This window comes from Lepidochelys kempii, chromosome 10 (genome assembly GCF_965140265.1).
Source record: "Lepidochelys kempii isolate rLepKem1 chromosome 10, rLepKem1.hap2, whole genome shotgun sequence".
NCBI lineage: Eukaryota > Metazoa > Chordata > Testudines > Cheloniidae > Lepidochelys > Lepidochelys kempii.
In genome coordinates, this window is record NC_133265.1 from 65,305,573 (window position 1) to 65,322,504 (window position 16,932).

At 36.3% G+C, this 16,932-nt stretch overlaps 1 protein-coding gene across 2 annotated transcripts in view; it reads right to left on the minus strand.

Moving 5' to 3' along the window:
* Positions 1 to 16,932, minus strand: part of COPS2 (COP9 signalosome subunit 2) — a 34,617-nt gene that overhangs the window by 2,697 nt on the left and 14,988 nt on the right. The window contains exons 2-11 of one of the 2 annotated variants that reach the window (XM_073303959.1): positions 16,599 to 16,712; positions 15,322 to 15,399; positions 10,782 to 10,907; positions 9,212 to 9,301; positions 9,010 to 9,087; positions 7,903 to 8,077; positions 6,975 to 7,153; positions 6,792 to 6,844; positions 3,687 to 3,784; positions 1,214 to 1,296 (exon numbers count right to left, since the gene is read on the minus strand). In XM_073303959.1, the coding sequence (XP_073160060.1) occupies positions 1,214 to 1,296; positions 3,687 to 3,784; positions 6,792 to 6,844; positions 6,975 to 7,153; positions 7,903 to 8,077; positions 9,010 to 9,087; positions 9,212 to 9,301; positions 10,782 to 10,907; positions 15,322 to 15,399; positions 16,599 to 16,712 (1,074 nt within the window). Of the gene's footprint in view, positions 1 to 1,213; positions 1,297 to 3,686; positions 3,785 to 6,791; positions 6,845 to 6,974; positions 7,154 to 7,902; positions 8,078 to 9,009; positions 9,088 to 9,211; positions 9,323 to 10,781; positions 10,908 to 15,321; positions 15,400 to 16,598; positions 16,713 to 16,932 lie in introns of both variants that reach the window. The other variant, XM_073303958.1, reaches the window with a different exon arrangement.

Consider the following 16,932-nt stretch of genomic DNA (forward strand, 5'->3'; position numbering starts at 1 on the left):
CCCCTAGCCCCACCACACCACTGCAAGGTAGAAACTCTGTGCTCCTCCCCCCCAGTCTGATAGGCAGAGAATGGGGGATGTGGGGAGGGCTCTGTGAGCTGCACTTTAACTGTCTGGCCACCCCTGGTCTAACAGTTGGAATGGAATGGGCATGCATTCATAGGCGCTGACTCCATGGGTTCTCCGGGGCTGGAGCACCCGCAGAAAAAAAAAAAAAAAGGTGCGCCAAACAGCTGACCGGCAGCTGGGAGAGAGGCTTGGGGAGGGCAGAGAGCAGGCAGGGATCTGGGGGTGGGGGGGAGCAGGGGTGGGGACTAGAAAAGGAGGCAGAGCAGGGGCGGGAAGAGGCAGGGTGAGGGCAGGGCCTCAGGGCAGAGTGGTGGTGGAGCACCCCCGGGGGAAAAGAAAAACTCTGCATGTGTTCACTAGCAATGCTTCAGAAGGCCAAATATGTAAGTAGCAGCGGAGCTCCTGGCCTATCTTGTGCTGCAAATTTGATGAATGGCATCTTTAAAAAAAAATGTACACAGGTTACAGTAAGTAATTATTTAAAAGACAATTTTATCAGCCTTAGATTTTGTGCTTATATTATAAAACCTATGCTTAACTCTTCCTTAGTAGTTCATACATTTTACCATGCCATCAATCTAATCAAACATTAACAAAGGTCATAAAAGTACATTTCCCCCCTCACAATAGATGGAAATTCACTTCAATTTTGTTATGCAGGAGGTCAGACTAGATAATCATAATATTCCTTTCTGGCTTTTTAATTTATGAATTTGTTATTCCATCTCTTGTCAGACTTACAACTCTGACATCACTGACCTTTAATGATATCTGCTAGACAAGAAGGGTTTAAAACAGCTGAAATTTCATTGGAGTTTGTGCATGCTAGTTCATATTTATTATAGTTGCCTAAGAGGAATTATGCACTTTCAAGTTTTTTTACAAAAGCAAGTGCATCTCTATGCTGCAAAATTGGCAGCTAAACATCTTAAACATTTACTATAGCATTAATAAGAATCGTTCAGATTACATGTAAATTTACAGTTACACACTGCAAAACTGTCAGTATTCTATTAACTGCATTTTGGGGGCCATGCTACATTTTCAGATGTTCCATTTAGGAAAGTGCTGTATTTGTTTAACAGCTATGCTGATTTATAATTGTCGTTAATTTAAACAAATACAAATCTCCTCTGATAAGTACCTTAGAAATAAAAGGAATATGTATTCTTGTATAAGGCTTAATTAATTTTATAAGCACTTGTGTTCTGATGTTTCGCAAAAGCTCTGTAAGAGAAGAAAAACAAATAAGTAACTATTGTAAGAACAATGGTTACATATTCAAATGAGCAAGTGTGCAATATAGATCCATATTTATATCTAGTGGGTCTTTTCCATCTCTTGACTGCTATGATCCTATATGGTAATAAGTACTCCCACGTTGTAAAAATAAGCCATCTTTCTTCACTGGTTGTTTCACAGTATGTAGCGCAGCCTGGGTATTAGCAGGAGTACTGGTTATGTTAAAACTTATTTAAGCTTGAAAATACAGTTTTCAAAATAGTTTGTAACTATTTTAAAGTTATTCTAAGAAACTGGATAAATGGTACACAATATTGCACAGTATCTTTACCATCTCAGCTTACTACAGAAATACCTGTCTTTCACCAAAATGTGAAAAGTTTAAGGCACTAACCCCGCAAATACGCATATGCTTGATTTTAAGCACAGAAGTAACCCCACTGAAGTCTGTTTGCAGAATCAGAGTTCAATAGCCTAACAAGACAAGGAGTTGTGGCAGAGTTGCAATGTGAAGAGTCTGTGCAGCAGCTAAGAATGTTTTTCACTTTCTCACTAGATAAACTGCAAGTTTAATAAATTAAAAATATGCATGCATGAGCTGTTAATAAATATGTATGAATATTTTTTAAGCCTGTTCTGTTTTCCTTCACTCGGCCAGCTGACTGTTTTACTGCTGTTTGTACGCTTATCAAATCTCTCACATGAATTGGGTGAAAACCCAAACTTAACACTATATAGGAATACACAACAATACTTTTTATTTTAATTAGTGACAATCAATGCCATAATGGGCCAGATCTTCCAAGGCAGTGTAGGCACATTTCACTGCATTATTAATCACATTTGGCTAAAAAGCCATATTAATTGGTCCAGGAAGGATCACCTCCGTCTAAGGATGATCCTTCAGTGATAAAGAGCTAATAGAGGTTCTAACCCCACATACTCTCCCCGCTTCTGGTGTAGCAATGAAAATGGACTATGGCTTGAGAAAAAGGCGGGGTGGCTGATGGATCCCTATACTATGCCCTCAAAATACAACACAGGGGAAAGGATGGATAACCTGCACAGAGCACTACTCGGGAGCACAAAGATTGAGTTTTAAGACACCATCACATTCTGCATAGTTTGGCTGCATCATAGGATCTGACCCAATGACTTCCATGCAATTAGGTATCTTTTACGAATAACAGTTTTAGTCATATTCAGATTGCCCTCATGAGCTGTTAACCACACATGCTTTTCCTCAGTCGGGGCCTCATCCAAAGCTGACTGAAGTCAACTGTAATTTTTCCATTACTTCAAAAGATGAGGCTCTAGGTTTGCTGCTGTTTTTATTCATAAATCTGGTTGCAAATGTGCTCCTTTTACCTAAAGCAACTATTGTTTTGGTAATTTTCACCGTTATATAACAAAGCATCTCATTAACACTGACTTCCAGTAATAGAGTTTTTAAACACTAACTCATAAGGAACATTTATTTTTTATTATTCTCCCAGTGCAGAAGAAATATATCTTAACAAGTCAGAGAAAAAACAGGATTACAACTGGGACAGATTGACAATATCCTGAGTGATGTTTACTGAATGAAGCTAAACTCTGAATTAAAGTTTAACGTCTTTGGAGTCCATTGTATTAAAAATACAATTGTTTGTATTCCTGTGGAACTGAGTGTATCTATCTTCTACAGGAGAGACTGACTAATGCAATCTCTGGATGGTATTAGGAACTTCAAAGGACTTTTTAGACCAATACCTGAGAAGTGGATGCAAATGACTCTCTTTGAATCCTCCCTTTTCAAGCTATCCTCAAGGGAGGAAAGCCCATGGTCAACGTGCTCCTAGAAACTCCAGGTCAAAGACCCCTGAACTGTATAAAGGGTGGACTAAACATGTTATGAGTGTGGTAGTTCAGAGTTGAGGCTATAATGAATTGTAACCACAAGCTGAATCCTGTTAGGTGGGGGGAGAAGGAGATTCCTGCCAGAATCCATGTTAGAGTAACATCTGGTAAGCTTATTCGTATGGGTGTAGGTTCTTTATTGTTTTTAATATGTTTTCTCTGTATTGCTTTTTATGTTAATAAAAAAAATAGGCTTGCACACAAAGAACTGTGTAGTACTGTAGCAATTACACCTGTTAACCATTTCTGAGAGAAAGCAAGCATGTGCCTTTGGGCAACTTGCCCGTGCTGGGAAGAACGTAGTGAAAGCAAGGAACCATGCAGCCTAGAAATACTCTGGTCTGCAGGCAGAGAGACACGGGTCTCCATCCAGAAAGGCAAAAACTAGGGAGCTGGAAGCCTGAAGCTAGTGCCCACTCAGGGGAAATACAGGTGCAGTTGCCCTGAACTGTGACAACAACCTCCTGTAACCATACCTTCAATGTGTTCCCTTATGAAGGGATCGTCCATGATGTTGCTGTGATTTGTTTTCAGAATCTTCTCAAATTCAGTGATGTCATTATTCTGATAGGCACTTCAACAATAAAGGAGAGTGAATTACAGTTTTGTCAAGTAAAAAAAGTTTCAGATCAGGATAAGATTTCCAGTTTCCACATGCTAAAAAGTATATTAAATATTGGTAGCAAAGAATTACAGTCACAATCTTTCTGACAGTTAGAAATTGAGGATGCTTAAGATAAAAGGGTGTTGAAAACATGCGTCTTAGGATAACACTGTAGCTCCATTTCTTCTACTATGTTTTGTTAGTGTTCACAGAAGTTTAATATGAACATTCTGCCCTTTTGCAACTATAAATTGGTTTTGAACGATTTGTATTTTAAAAAGTTATCCTATTAAAAACACTAAAAATATAGTCACTCAAAGTTACTCAATTGTTTTGTTATGTTAATATGGATGTGTCCTGATGCACCTTATCGGAACCTCCTGTGTTTAAGTGCCAAGAGGCATCAGCAATGTATTGTCCAATATATGCATTCAGTGAATGTGTGTATTTTAGTAATGACTTTCTTCATAATGTGGATATTCTTTCTGACTGACCCTAGACTGAAGTCATCTTTGTGCTTATACACATCAAAGTCTATGACAAAATAATTATGACGCCATAACCTCAGCATTAAGACTTCATTGTGGATCAACCCTGAGGAGATGATAAACAATGCAGAAGCAAATGTTTGTAATAGTTGATAAACGTGATATGAAACATCTAATAATTAAATGGCATTTAAATTACGTATAAAGTTTCAAAGGGTACCCCACAAGCAAAGTTGTTTTACAATGGACAAAGTGTATAAGTTCCCCATGGAAAATCTAAATGCAAATTTAGTTTCTAATTATAGTAGAAATTAAGAATAGCACTGGAACCTTAACAAAACTGATATTATCTGCTGCAGCTTAATTTGTGTTATATTTTTTACTTGCTTTCATATTTTTGAGAGACAAATACACTCAGATCTAAAGATACAGAATATAAATTAGGTAGTATGAATGAAAGCAGGCTTGCTAAAACCACGTGGGAGTTCCTTCTGTCTCACATTTACATGAAAGCATGAAACTAAAGTAGAAAGGACGTATATGGAATTGAAATTCTCTGAAGTAATCCCTCCACAGATTGCCAAATCCTTTATTCATCATTAGGTCAATAATGCATATGCCTCTTTGGTTTCAGGAATGTTGTTGTTTTTGAGCAAATGATAGCAAACAGTAGTTGTATCTGAACAATGTTTGGCCCACAGTGTTAACTATTTATTTCAAAACTTGGACAAAGGAATTCCCCATCTTTTGACTGCAGAAGAGAACTGAACACAGATTGCTTCTTATTTGTCAAGACAGAATCTGCTTACAGTGGACAGGAACTAACTGATTTCACAGCAAAGCATGGAAAAACTGCCTCAATACAATCTACGTAAGCTGATGGTCTTGATACCCTAGGGCCTAAACGATGCTGACCACATTATCTGTAAAAATCCATGTAGCACTTTGGATCTTCATATGCTTAGGGATGCACATGCTTGCAGGATTTGAGACTTGAAAGCTCTATTCCAAAAAACCCTGCCTGAAAACTCCTTTGGCACACATGCCTTGATGTGTGAAAATACTGCATATCAATGCCTCCAAATCATCCTACTAATATAACATACCATATCAGCCTTCAAGGAAAGCTTAACGGGCCTGATTTTCAGAAGTCCTGGGCATTCCCAGCTGCCACTGTATTTGCAGGTGGTCAGCAACTCTGAAAAATCAGATTCTAAATGACCAAATTTGAATTTGTACAGTCAGCATTGGCCATTTTGGAAACTTTGAATGCCTTGAAACACCAGTGACAAAGGCAGTTGTAAATTTCTTTAAATACCCTCTATTCCAGGATTATTAAATATATTACTGGAATAAAGAGTCTGGGCTGCTACTATCATGCAACATATTGAACTTCTACAAAAAAGAGCACTCATGTTATTTCCTAAAGGGAAGAAAAAAAAAAACAAAAAACCACATGTGAATGTTTTTTTTAATATTATGGTGAACTATAAGAGAGAAGGATCAGCTCATGGAAAGAAAAGAACTAAATTTGCAGCTTTTATATACAAAAAATACAATTAAATATAATTATATCAATTATAAATATAATTCTTGCTTCTGAATACAAGGTTCAATCAAAATTTCACTACATAAATCACAGTAAATAAGCTGATAGTTGGAAGCTATTTAGCCATAAAACCTGCAAACGAATGTGATCTCTCAGATGTTCAAACCACAAAGAACATCTTTTTAGTCAGTTCCCCAGTCTTGCAATAAAATCTCATCATTCAGAATTAGGATATTTGGAAGACACTTGCCTTTAGGGAAAAACAATAACATTAATGAAACTAGATAGGAATTCAGCATGATCTATTGTTTGAGCTGTAAAACAAAGTAGTATATGTTCTTAGTGGGGTCTTTTTAAACTGGTACTGTAGAGAATTTTGTGTAGATCAGTGATACTCAGACCTCAGTGGTTCAGGAGCCAAATTAGCAATCATCATTACTCAACACAGCCACAGAAGTGTGAATTCATTGTTTCATTTACTATAGTACTATATATTCATATTTAAACAGTATGTCAAGGGAAATATTTAGTTTTATATATATATTATACATGCATGCATACACACACACACACACACACTCTCACACCAAAATGACTAAGTATTATTATATTATCAACAGTAATTAGTTAACATAGTGAAAGCATCCTGATTAAATCACACCCCATTTTAATATCATGTGCTGCAAAGCACCGCAGGAAACACATTAAAGAGCTACTTGCGGCTCATGGGCTGCAGTCTGAATATTACTGATATAGACCACACTAAATAGAAAGCTTCTGAACAACAGAAACATTGAAAATCCCAAACCGAAATGCTGGTATGATACCTATGAAAAAGTCTGTTTGTATTATTTTCAACAAAACCAAAAACCCAAAATATCTGTTTCATGGTTAGGAGCAAGTGTAGCTTTGCCCTTCAGGAAAATATAAAATTTCTTACCTTACTAAATTTGTCATTGCTAGAATCTCTGGATCATTTTTGTATGGTTTAGCCTACACAGAACAGAAACCATAATAAGTACATTTAGGTGGGGGGGGGGGGGGGGAAGGTATTTATGCCAATTTCCCTACTAAACTGGAAAAGCAGCAGCTAAGCCGACTCGTGCACATTTATAAAGTATACCTCCTGAGAGTCAAATGGATTTATTCCGGACTTCATCAGCATGTTTGCTAGGACCAAATATTTTAAGCAAGTGGTTCTTCTAGGACTCCCTGATTCATCATAATTCTTGAATGCTTCAAAAAAGTCAGTGTGTGCCTTTTCAAATTCTCCTTCCCTTAAGTGCATTTTGCCTCCACATTCTGAAAAGAAAACAATGATGACAGGAGAAGCTGTGTGCTTGCAGCCATTTATCAGAACGATCCTACTAAATGTACCATCCTATGTCTAAACTGATTCCTGAATATATTTTCAGGGTTATTTTTAAAATTCATGAAAACTGCTGAGAAAAAGCATTAGCACATCAATATAAGGCGGCTGCTTCTTTTTTGGCTTTCCAATTCAAGTATTATTAAAAATAACCACTCCTAAGATCACACAGTAACTATAAAGGGAAGTATACCTTTGCAAGCTTTTTGTTAAAAGGTTGCAAATTAATACATTTACTCAGTTGGAATTTATCCCAATGACAAACTTCAAAGAGAATGCACAGCAACATTATCTATTTATGGGAGCTGTCCAACATATTTTTAGAAAAACTATTTAGAAAGTCAAATGAGAAATATTGTTTTCCTTTTACTGCTCTAACTGGCAGGTTTCCTGTCAGCAGAGGAGACAAGTGATAGCCATAACCTGGTGAAAGGTGCTTTCAGAGATGGTACATGCTCTCATTACAAATCAGTCAACCTTTACTGGCCAGTAAATAGGTACTTCTAGTGAATCCTAATGCTTTTGTAGTTGCCAGTGCAATTCAATGAGATCAGATATATGGAATGTTTTCTGTAATGTATTTTCAGTTGAAACAAAAAAAATAAGATATGTTTAAATTTACGTTAAGTGACACTGGTCTGAACAAAAGGAATTTTAAAGTAGTAATATAAAAAAAACTTGCCTCTGATGACCCCCATGATCAGTGGATGAGGAATGGCAGACTTGATGTGCAATGACTGTTCGTACAGTGCTTTAAGTTTTTTGTTATTTTTCTGTGCTGTATACATTTGAATTTCCAATGCATAGATTTCCAATAGCTGGGTGCCCTTTTTTAAATCATCTTCTCCATCATCAGTCTAGGAAAGAGTAATAATGAATACTGTGAATCTTGAAGTAATGCTGAGGTCACATTCTAGTAATATAAAAGTGTGTTACTAAATATTTTCAGAAATCTCTTGCCAAAAATAAGGAAGTTTCCAAATACCATATTTTTAATACAACCAGTGAAATTCAAACAATGTTCAAGGAAGCTAGCATGGACCAAGTTCTGAAGTTTTTCCACTTGGGTAAAAATACTGACTTTACTATGAGTTTTGCTTGAGTAAGGACTTCAAGAGTTGACCTTCTGTACATTTCATATCTTATGAATTTCTTTCAGTATACACAAGTTAAAGCCACGTAACCACTGCAAGAGAGCAGTGATGTATTCATGAACATAATATTGCTAATAATAGGCCAGATTCCCAGGTGTACATCATCTTTGTTCAGCATAAAGATGGAGAAGATAGGCAAAGCCGGGGGCTGATTTGGCCAAAGCAACTGGCTATATATATTTTTTCCATAATGAAATAAAGGCCAAAGCTTTCACCTACGGTTAAGCTTCATTTAGAATTTTTGCTTCTCTATTGATTTAAATATAGTTTTTTTCTGCCGAACAGTTTGTATTAATTTTAATAATACATTAAAAGGAATAATAATTCACAAATGCTTCTCATTCCCGAACCTAAGTGAAATGCAACGATAATGCAGTTACTGTCTGATGGTTATAAAAATTCATCTTTTTACCAGCAAATAACTATTTTATGATTTTTATTTCAAGTTACCAAACAGATAAGGAATGAAAACAAGCATTAGATTTAATTTTTATTTACAAATCCCAATGATATGCCATTCTCCTGGCCTGAAAACTGGATGTGAAATTAGTACTAAATACAAAGTTACAGTGAATGATTTTACAAGTAGTTTTGGGGTAGTAAAGTATTTTTTTAAAATATCTACTGTACTGTACCTGGCATGACTGATGCAACTGACGCAAAATCTTCTGTAATTTTCCATATTCTTCTCGTTCTAAATATAATTTGCCAAGCTGTAATTAAAAAATTAAAGCCATTAGGACAATTAGGATTTTAGAATTTATAAAATTAAGACTTGTAATTTAAGAAAGTTATAGAAAGCAAAAATTAAAACTAAATATTATTTTTATATTTTACCTTTGTGTTTGTCTTAAACCACAATCTATCATTCTTAGCATCTTTCAGAGCTTCAAGTGTTGTTTCATAAAATTCCTGAAGCAAATCCATCTGGCATAAAAAATCAGAATTCTATAATTGTAAACAGCAAATTTGTACCTGTTAATATAGTCAGTTTGAACAAACTAAAAGTGCATGTTTGAACTTCAACACAAATAAGATACAGAAATCTGCATCTTATTGAACGATTACTTATAAATAGCAGAAATTGCAACTAAAATGACAAAACTTAAGCATAATAAATAATCAACATTACCATAAAATAGAAGATTTCACTGAAGTTTGGAACTGAAAAGCATTTAGAAGCACCCAGATGTAAGCTTTTAATTCAAAATAAGTTGCACAAGGTTTTAAAAACTGCAATTTTTTATTATATTAGTGAAGAACCAAAGCTACTTATCCATCTTAAGCAGATAATAAAATTATTGTTATGTAAGTATCTAAGAAAAATACTAATAAAAACCTAGCATTACTGTTACTGGAAACTGAAAAAGAGAGATCAACAAGGGTAAAAGGATAGGAGGGGAAGGGGTCAATAAAAGATATTTTCTCCCTCTTATCCAAATACTGCATGAAATAAGAATAAAAAAAATTATGACTGTTCTGCTCAGAGCAGACCAGAAGATGTTCCTGTATGGAAACAAACTGTAAAACCCAAAATTGCAGAGCGTTCAATAGCATTTTTCTTTAAAATCAGATAATCTAGAAAGTTGAGAGAGAAACTTTCTGTACACTTAACGTCCAGATTATCTGCTGGGTGCAGTTGGGATATGGGCCCAGTGGCTTTCAGGTTGCAGGTATGAGTCCCGGATTCTCTCCAGTCCTAGCTCCTGGCACAACTTAGAACAGATACTCTAAACTGCCAAATTCGGTATGGTCCTAAGGAACTGCCATCCTTGGAACTGCCAGAGTATATCACACTCCAGCCACTTCATCTGTCCCTCCCAGTGTGTTGCAAGAGGGAAGGAAGGCATAGAAGTCAACTCTGTGTGCTGGAGATTCTCCACATGCTGGGCATCCCCAGCTAGGAGCTCAGGGGAGCTTTCTTCTTTCTTTATGCTGCTCTAGTAGCACAAAGAGAGCAGAGCTTGGCCATGAATCTGGTCCCATGTACCTAGTCTGCTTACTTTACTAGTCAGAAAGGTAGGCACATTTCTTACCGTATCTGAGTGCTAAATTAATGAGTAGAGAGAGTTATTTTAACTACAAATTACATTTGAGAACCTATTGATGGTGGTAGCCACTTTGCTGAAAAACATGTCATTTGTGACATTTAGCTGTACAGAAATCCCAGGTAAGAGATACTAAAGTAGTTTCTACCCTGCTTTAATCTTGTGTAGAGGACATTAAAGTTAAAGACATGTTATTTTTTAACATATGATCAATAAATTGTGGGGAACAATATTTAATCATACTGTAACAAATGTAATATTACAACTGTTCTCCAATTATACCAAGAATCAGGTTTCCAAAAGGCAAAAAATGGACAGGTGGAGGAGGACCATCAACATTAAAGGAATGATAATCTAACCTGTTTGGAAGTGGAGATATAATCAAGAATAGAATTGATGGATTTTTCAGAGTAATTTCTTGTAACTGCACTCCGTATGTAGGTCAATAGCTGTTTATATCTGTTCATCATTTCAGGAAAGTTAGTCTGTGAGGAAAAACATGTATAATTCATAATCATGAAAAATTGTTTACTGAACATTGCCATTAGATATTAACAACTATAAATATGCACAGAAAACCCAAAAACATTACAGTAGAGAGACTATGCAGTGATGCATGTCTGTGATTGCACTTCTGTGATTGCTCTAATTTTTCTGTCACCTATTTAGGATCACCACATTACTCATGAGTGGCACAGTCAAAAGTGAGTTAAGTGGATCTTCACAGAACAGAAGTTTAAATAGAGAAAAGTCTATTTGAGAATTAGCATGGCCACATTATTTGGTGAGAAAACATATTTCCTACCAACACATTATAGTGAATGATGTTGTGACATTCTATATCTTGGGGGAGCGTCCTGGAACCCCCATATTCCTTGTTTTTATATAATCGTGATCTTACATAAAGCATGCTTTGTAAGGTATTGGTGAAAGATTATGACCTGCTGAAAGTAATTTCTCTATCCATATATGTATATCATTAATGCATATGAAGTTATGAGAATTGTGTTGTATGGCGGTCACTAAAACTTGCTGTAAGTTGGGGAATCAGCCAGACATTAGCTCCCCAGAGGCAACAGCAAGGAAAGAAGGCAACACCCATGTGGGGTATCAACCCATCATCCAGCAAGGGAGCTAAGTTGCAATGACTCACCTACATGAGGCCACACCAGGGGAATTGCTCAACCTTGCTTGGAGACTCAACAGTGCCCCCAGACATGCCTGGACTTGTGTTTTCCAAGCACATGGACTGAGGGTATAAACCAGACAGACAGGACACATACTGGGCCCTACTCCTGTCCCCACCTATGCTGCAAGCAACTAAGACACTGAGAAGACGACAGGACTCCCAACAGAGGAGACTGGCCCAGATTTCAAAGGTGAAATCTGTATACTAAGGAATGCAATATCCAGTGGGGTGAAAAAAACTGCTTAATCTAGTTGTTGCCCTGTCTAATACGGTTGAGTGTTTAGACTGCGTGATTATATTTTATTTCTTTTGGTAATGAACTCTGACTTTTTGCCTATCACTTAAAATCCTTTATAGTCAATAAATTTGTTTAACTGTTTATCTTTACCAGTGAGTTTGTATGAAGTGTGTGGCAAATCTCAGGTGTTACAAAGGCTGGTGTACAACCACTTTCCATTGCTGAAGTGATGAACCAATTAATAAATCTGCACTGCCCATCTTGAGCAGTGCAAAACTGTATATTTTTGAGGTACAGTGCTGGGAGGATTTGGCTCTGGTGCCTTTCTCTGTGTGTGTCATGAGTGGCTCTCGAAGCATTCATGCAATCTAGCTGGGTGTGTGGGGCTTCACATGCTGTTGTGCTGAGTGATCACAGCACCTGGAGGGGCTTGCTGCTGGTCACTAGCAAGGCATTATGAGAGATAGCCCAGGCTGGAAAGAGTTAAGGGGCACAGCGGTCCCACAGTCCCAGGCTGCAACCCGGGGGGATTCAGTCACAGATATTTCACGTTAGTTACCTGTAATTCATATAAAAAACTGAACTTTATAAGACACTCTAAAAATTCTCTGTTTGCTGAGCTTGATATGTAAAATGTCATCAGCCCATTTTTTTTCTTTAAACAAATTATCAAAACTGCAAGGTGGCACTCTACCTCAAAGCATCACCCTGGAAACCCCATATCCACCCCTCTCATATAATTATATTTCATACAAAGCATGCCATGTAAGATATCATATGAAAGGTCATGATATGCTGAACCCAACTGTTCTGTCAAAATATGTATACTGGTAGTGTTTATGAAGTTATGAGATTTTGAGGGATTGCTATTATTGAAATATGTTGTGAGTAGAGCTGTCAAGCGATTTAAAAAATTAATCACGATTAATCGCACTGTTAAACAATAACAGAATACCATTTATTTAAATATTTGTGGATGTTTTCTGCATTTTCAAATATATTGATTTCAATTACAACACAGAATATAAAGTCTACAGTGCTCACTTTATATTTATTTTTTATTACAAATATTTGTACTGTAAAAATGACAAACAAAACAGTATTTTTCAATTTACCTAATACAAGTACTGTAGTGCAATCTTGTTATGATGAAAGATGAACTTACAAATGTAGAATTATGTACAAAAATATAACTGCATTCAAAAATAAAGCAAAGTCCATTCAGTCCTACTTCTTGTTCAGCCAGTCACTCGGACAAACAAGTTTGTTTAGATTTGCAGGAGATAATGCTGCCCACTTCTTGTTTACAATGTCATCTGAAAGTGAAAACAGGAGTTCTCATGGCACTATTGTACCTGGTGTCGCAAGATATTTACGTGCCAGACGAACTAAAGATTCACATGTCCCTTCATGCTTCAACTACCATGCCAGAGGACACGCATCCATGCTGACGACTGGTTCTGCTTGATAAGAATCCAAAGTAGTGCGGATCGACGTATGTTCATTTTCATCATCTGAGTCAGATGCCACCAGCAGAAGGTTGGTTTTCTTTTTCGGTGGTTCAGATTCTGGTAGTTTCCGCATTGGAGTGTTGCCCTTTTAAGACTTCTGAAAGCATTCTCCACACCTCATCCCTCTCAGATTTTGGAAGGCACTTCTGATTCTTAAACGTTGGGTTGAGTGCTGTAGCAATCTTTAGAAATCTCACATTAGTATCTTCTCTGCATTTTGTCAAATCTGCAGTGAAAATGTTCTTAAAATGAACAACATGTGCTGGGTCACCATCCGAGACCTATAACATGAAATATATGGCAGAATGCGGGTAAAACAGAGCAGGAGACATACAATTCTCCCCCAAGAAGTTCAATCACAAATTTAATTAATGCATTATTTTTTTAATGACCATCATCAGCATGGAAGCAAGTCCTCTGGAATGGCGGCTGAAGCATGAAGGGGTATATGAATTTTTCACATATCTGGCATGTAAACACCTTGCAACGCTGGCTACAAAAATGCCATGTGAATGAACGCCTGTTCTCACTTTCAGGTGACATTGTAAATAAGAAGCAGGCAGCATTATCTCCTGTAAATGTAAACAAACTTGTTTGTCTTAACGACTGGCTGAAGAAGAAGTAGGACTGAGTGGACTTGTCTGCTCTAAAGTTTTACATTGTTACATAACTGCATTCAAAAACAAAACAAACAAAAAAATCTACGTCTGTAAGTTGCACTTTCACGATAAAGAAGTTGCACTACAATACTTGTATGAGGTGAATTGAAAAATACTATTTTTTTTGTCATTTTTACAGTGCAAGTATTTGTAATAAAAATATAAGGTGAGCACTGTACACTTTGTATTCTGTGTTGTAACTGAAATCAATGTAGAAAACATCCAAAAATATTTAATAAATTTTAACTGGTATTCCACTGTTTAACAGTGCGATTAAAACTGTCATTAACTGCAAATAATTTTTTTGAGTTAATCGCATGAGTTAAATGAGTTAACTGCAATTTATCTACAGCCCTAGTTGTGAGTTTGGGAGTTGCCCACTCCTAGTTTTCCAGTGACAACAAAAGGAGGAGATCCACTAACAGGAGGGTGTTAAATGACTATTAATCAGCAGGGATAAGGGATTTACAATGCTGCAAGAGGGCTGCACAAGCATCACAAAATGGGGGATTGCTCAGCGCTGTCACTCAGCAAAACCCACCAGGACATGTCTGGGTTAGTGTTTTCTAGGCACATGGACTGAGGATATAAAATAGGGGACAGTGGCATCATGCTTTTACCTTTCTCCTCCCCCACCTATCCTGGAAGCAACAAGAATGCTGGGCATACAAAGACCGGTCCCTGTTTAAAGGGAAAGCCTGTGTATTAAGAACTGTAATATACCTGCAACATCCAGAGGGGTAAGAAAAACTGCTTGACCCAAATACTGCTTAGTCTAATAAGGTTTGAGATTTAGACTGTGTGCTTACCTTTTATTTTCTTCGGTAACTATCTCTGACCTTTTGTGCCTACTACTGATAATCATTTAAAATCTCTCTTTCTGCAGTTAATAAATCTGTTTTATATTTTACCTAAACAGTGTGTTTTGGTTGAAGTGCTTGGTCAATTTAAAGCAAGCTCATCAATGTTATTTAAAAAGGTGTCAATATACATAATAGCTGTATTTACACTCAAGCAATCTATCCCAGTAGCTTGGGATGGGTGCATAGGGAAAAGTGGGTCTAACTTTCAAAACTTCTTAATAATGAGGTTAATGTTAATCATGACCATATAAATTCCCTGTGGCAACTATAATGACTTCTTATGTGGAGATTATTAGAGAATTATTTTTTTTGTTTTAGCTTTCTTTCAAACGCGATTTTGGAGATAAAAAATAAGGAAAGGATAACAATTTAAAAACTGTGAATCAATGCAATATTAATGCAATTTAGCATTTCCTAAAATGATAGCTGCAACTCCTACCAATTTGAAGTTTATTTTAATCATCTGTTTCAATGCTTTGAATCCCCATTCTCCTTTTTCACCTTCAAGCTCCAAAACCTGAAATAGAAAAATAATTCTTCATCAAAATCCCAATGTTTATAAAGCTGACATGCAAGGGATAAAAAAAAAAAAAAGAGCTAGTGTCTTTTTAAAAAATTAATGAAGGTATAAAAAGAGGCTTGAAAGTTTTTTCCTGCTTGTTTTCTACCTTAGAAAGGAACATCAATTCTGACAATCCCTGATTGTGTTAGGGGACTTGCCCCAGACCTCAGGCTGTTGTTAATTCACACACCTTAACTGATGGGGCAGGGTGATGGATTTTTATCAAAGACTTCATTACTCAAAAATGTTAGTCACTGAAGTTAAACAAAAACACAAGAAAGTAGAGCTTTGAAAAAAATCTGACTAAAAATCCCTTCCTCTCTCAATTGCACAACATTTCATTCTGACTTTGTGATGTAATCATTTCATTAGTTCTTCAGTCATCTTAGAGAGTCTTCCAGGTTAGACCAGAGATGACGATTTAGTGTAACAAAAAAGGAGTATTTTCCCACCACCAATTAAAAAAAAGCCACCAACAAAACAAATCTCTTCAGAGGCTTTTTTTATGCACCATAAAGAAGCCCAACAGGCCTAATGTTTTTTCTTTTACTGATCATCTTTAAACACACCACTTTCTGGTGACAGTAAGCATATAATTCATGTGAATGATAACTCTTCTACAGGTATTCTGTCAGTTGGCATTTACAACCTGAAGCCTTTTACTCAGGATTGTAACCAATAGTAATGCATTATGTAAGAGTAAAGAAAATGGTTATTCAATTAAGAAAAAAGACAATTGGATATGGTCTCTACAGCTGACAAACAAGCTAACTGAATAAAAAAAATTAAAATTAACAGTTTTGCAAGGATTAATAGTTTTGCAAAAATTTTTAAAAAAATCAGTTGTGCCACTAAACAATGAACAATATATTTTCTCGGTATGGTATTTATAAGTGTGTAAACAGTCTGGGAGCCAAGAAGTCTGATGAAAACTTATTCCCATCTGCACTAATAAGTTACACTACTACAGAAAGTTTCTCTCAAAATTCCTGGAAACAACCTCATGTGGTAATATCAGTGGGAATTATTAATGCATCTTCACTATCAAATACACCAATAACTTGAATCCAAGTAAACAATTTCATAGTAGATCAAATGTAATTGTGGGTTATAGCATTAACATAAATAAAAAGGATAACTTAAAAACTAAAAACCTTCTGAAAACTGCTCAGTGCTGCTTTGGGATCATCCTCCTTTAATGCTTTGGAATTGTAGTACTGATTCTCCAGATCCACATTTGGCTCAGAGTTACTATCTTCAGAGTATTCCTACAATTTAGGAAAAAAAGGAAAAACAAAATGTTGTCACTGAAAACTGATATATGATGGTAAATCAATACACTTCCACCAAACTCAGATCGCTCAATACACTGAAATATAAAAACAATCTTGGTTGATATGAAACCTGTCATCTCACTAGAGCATCACTAGAATTCAGCCACCTTTGCGGAGGGATGGGGAGAAGGGAGAGGACGTGGTTAGAAACTCT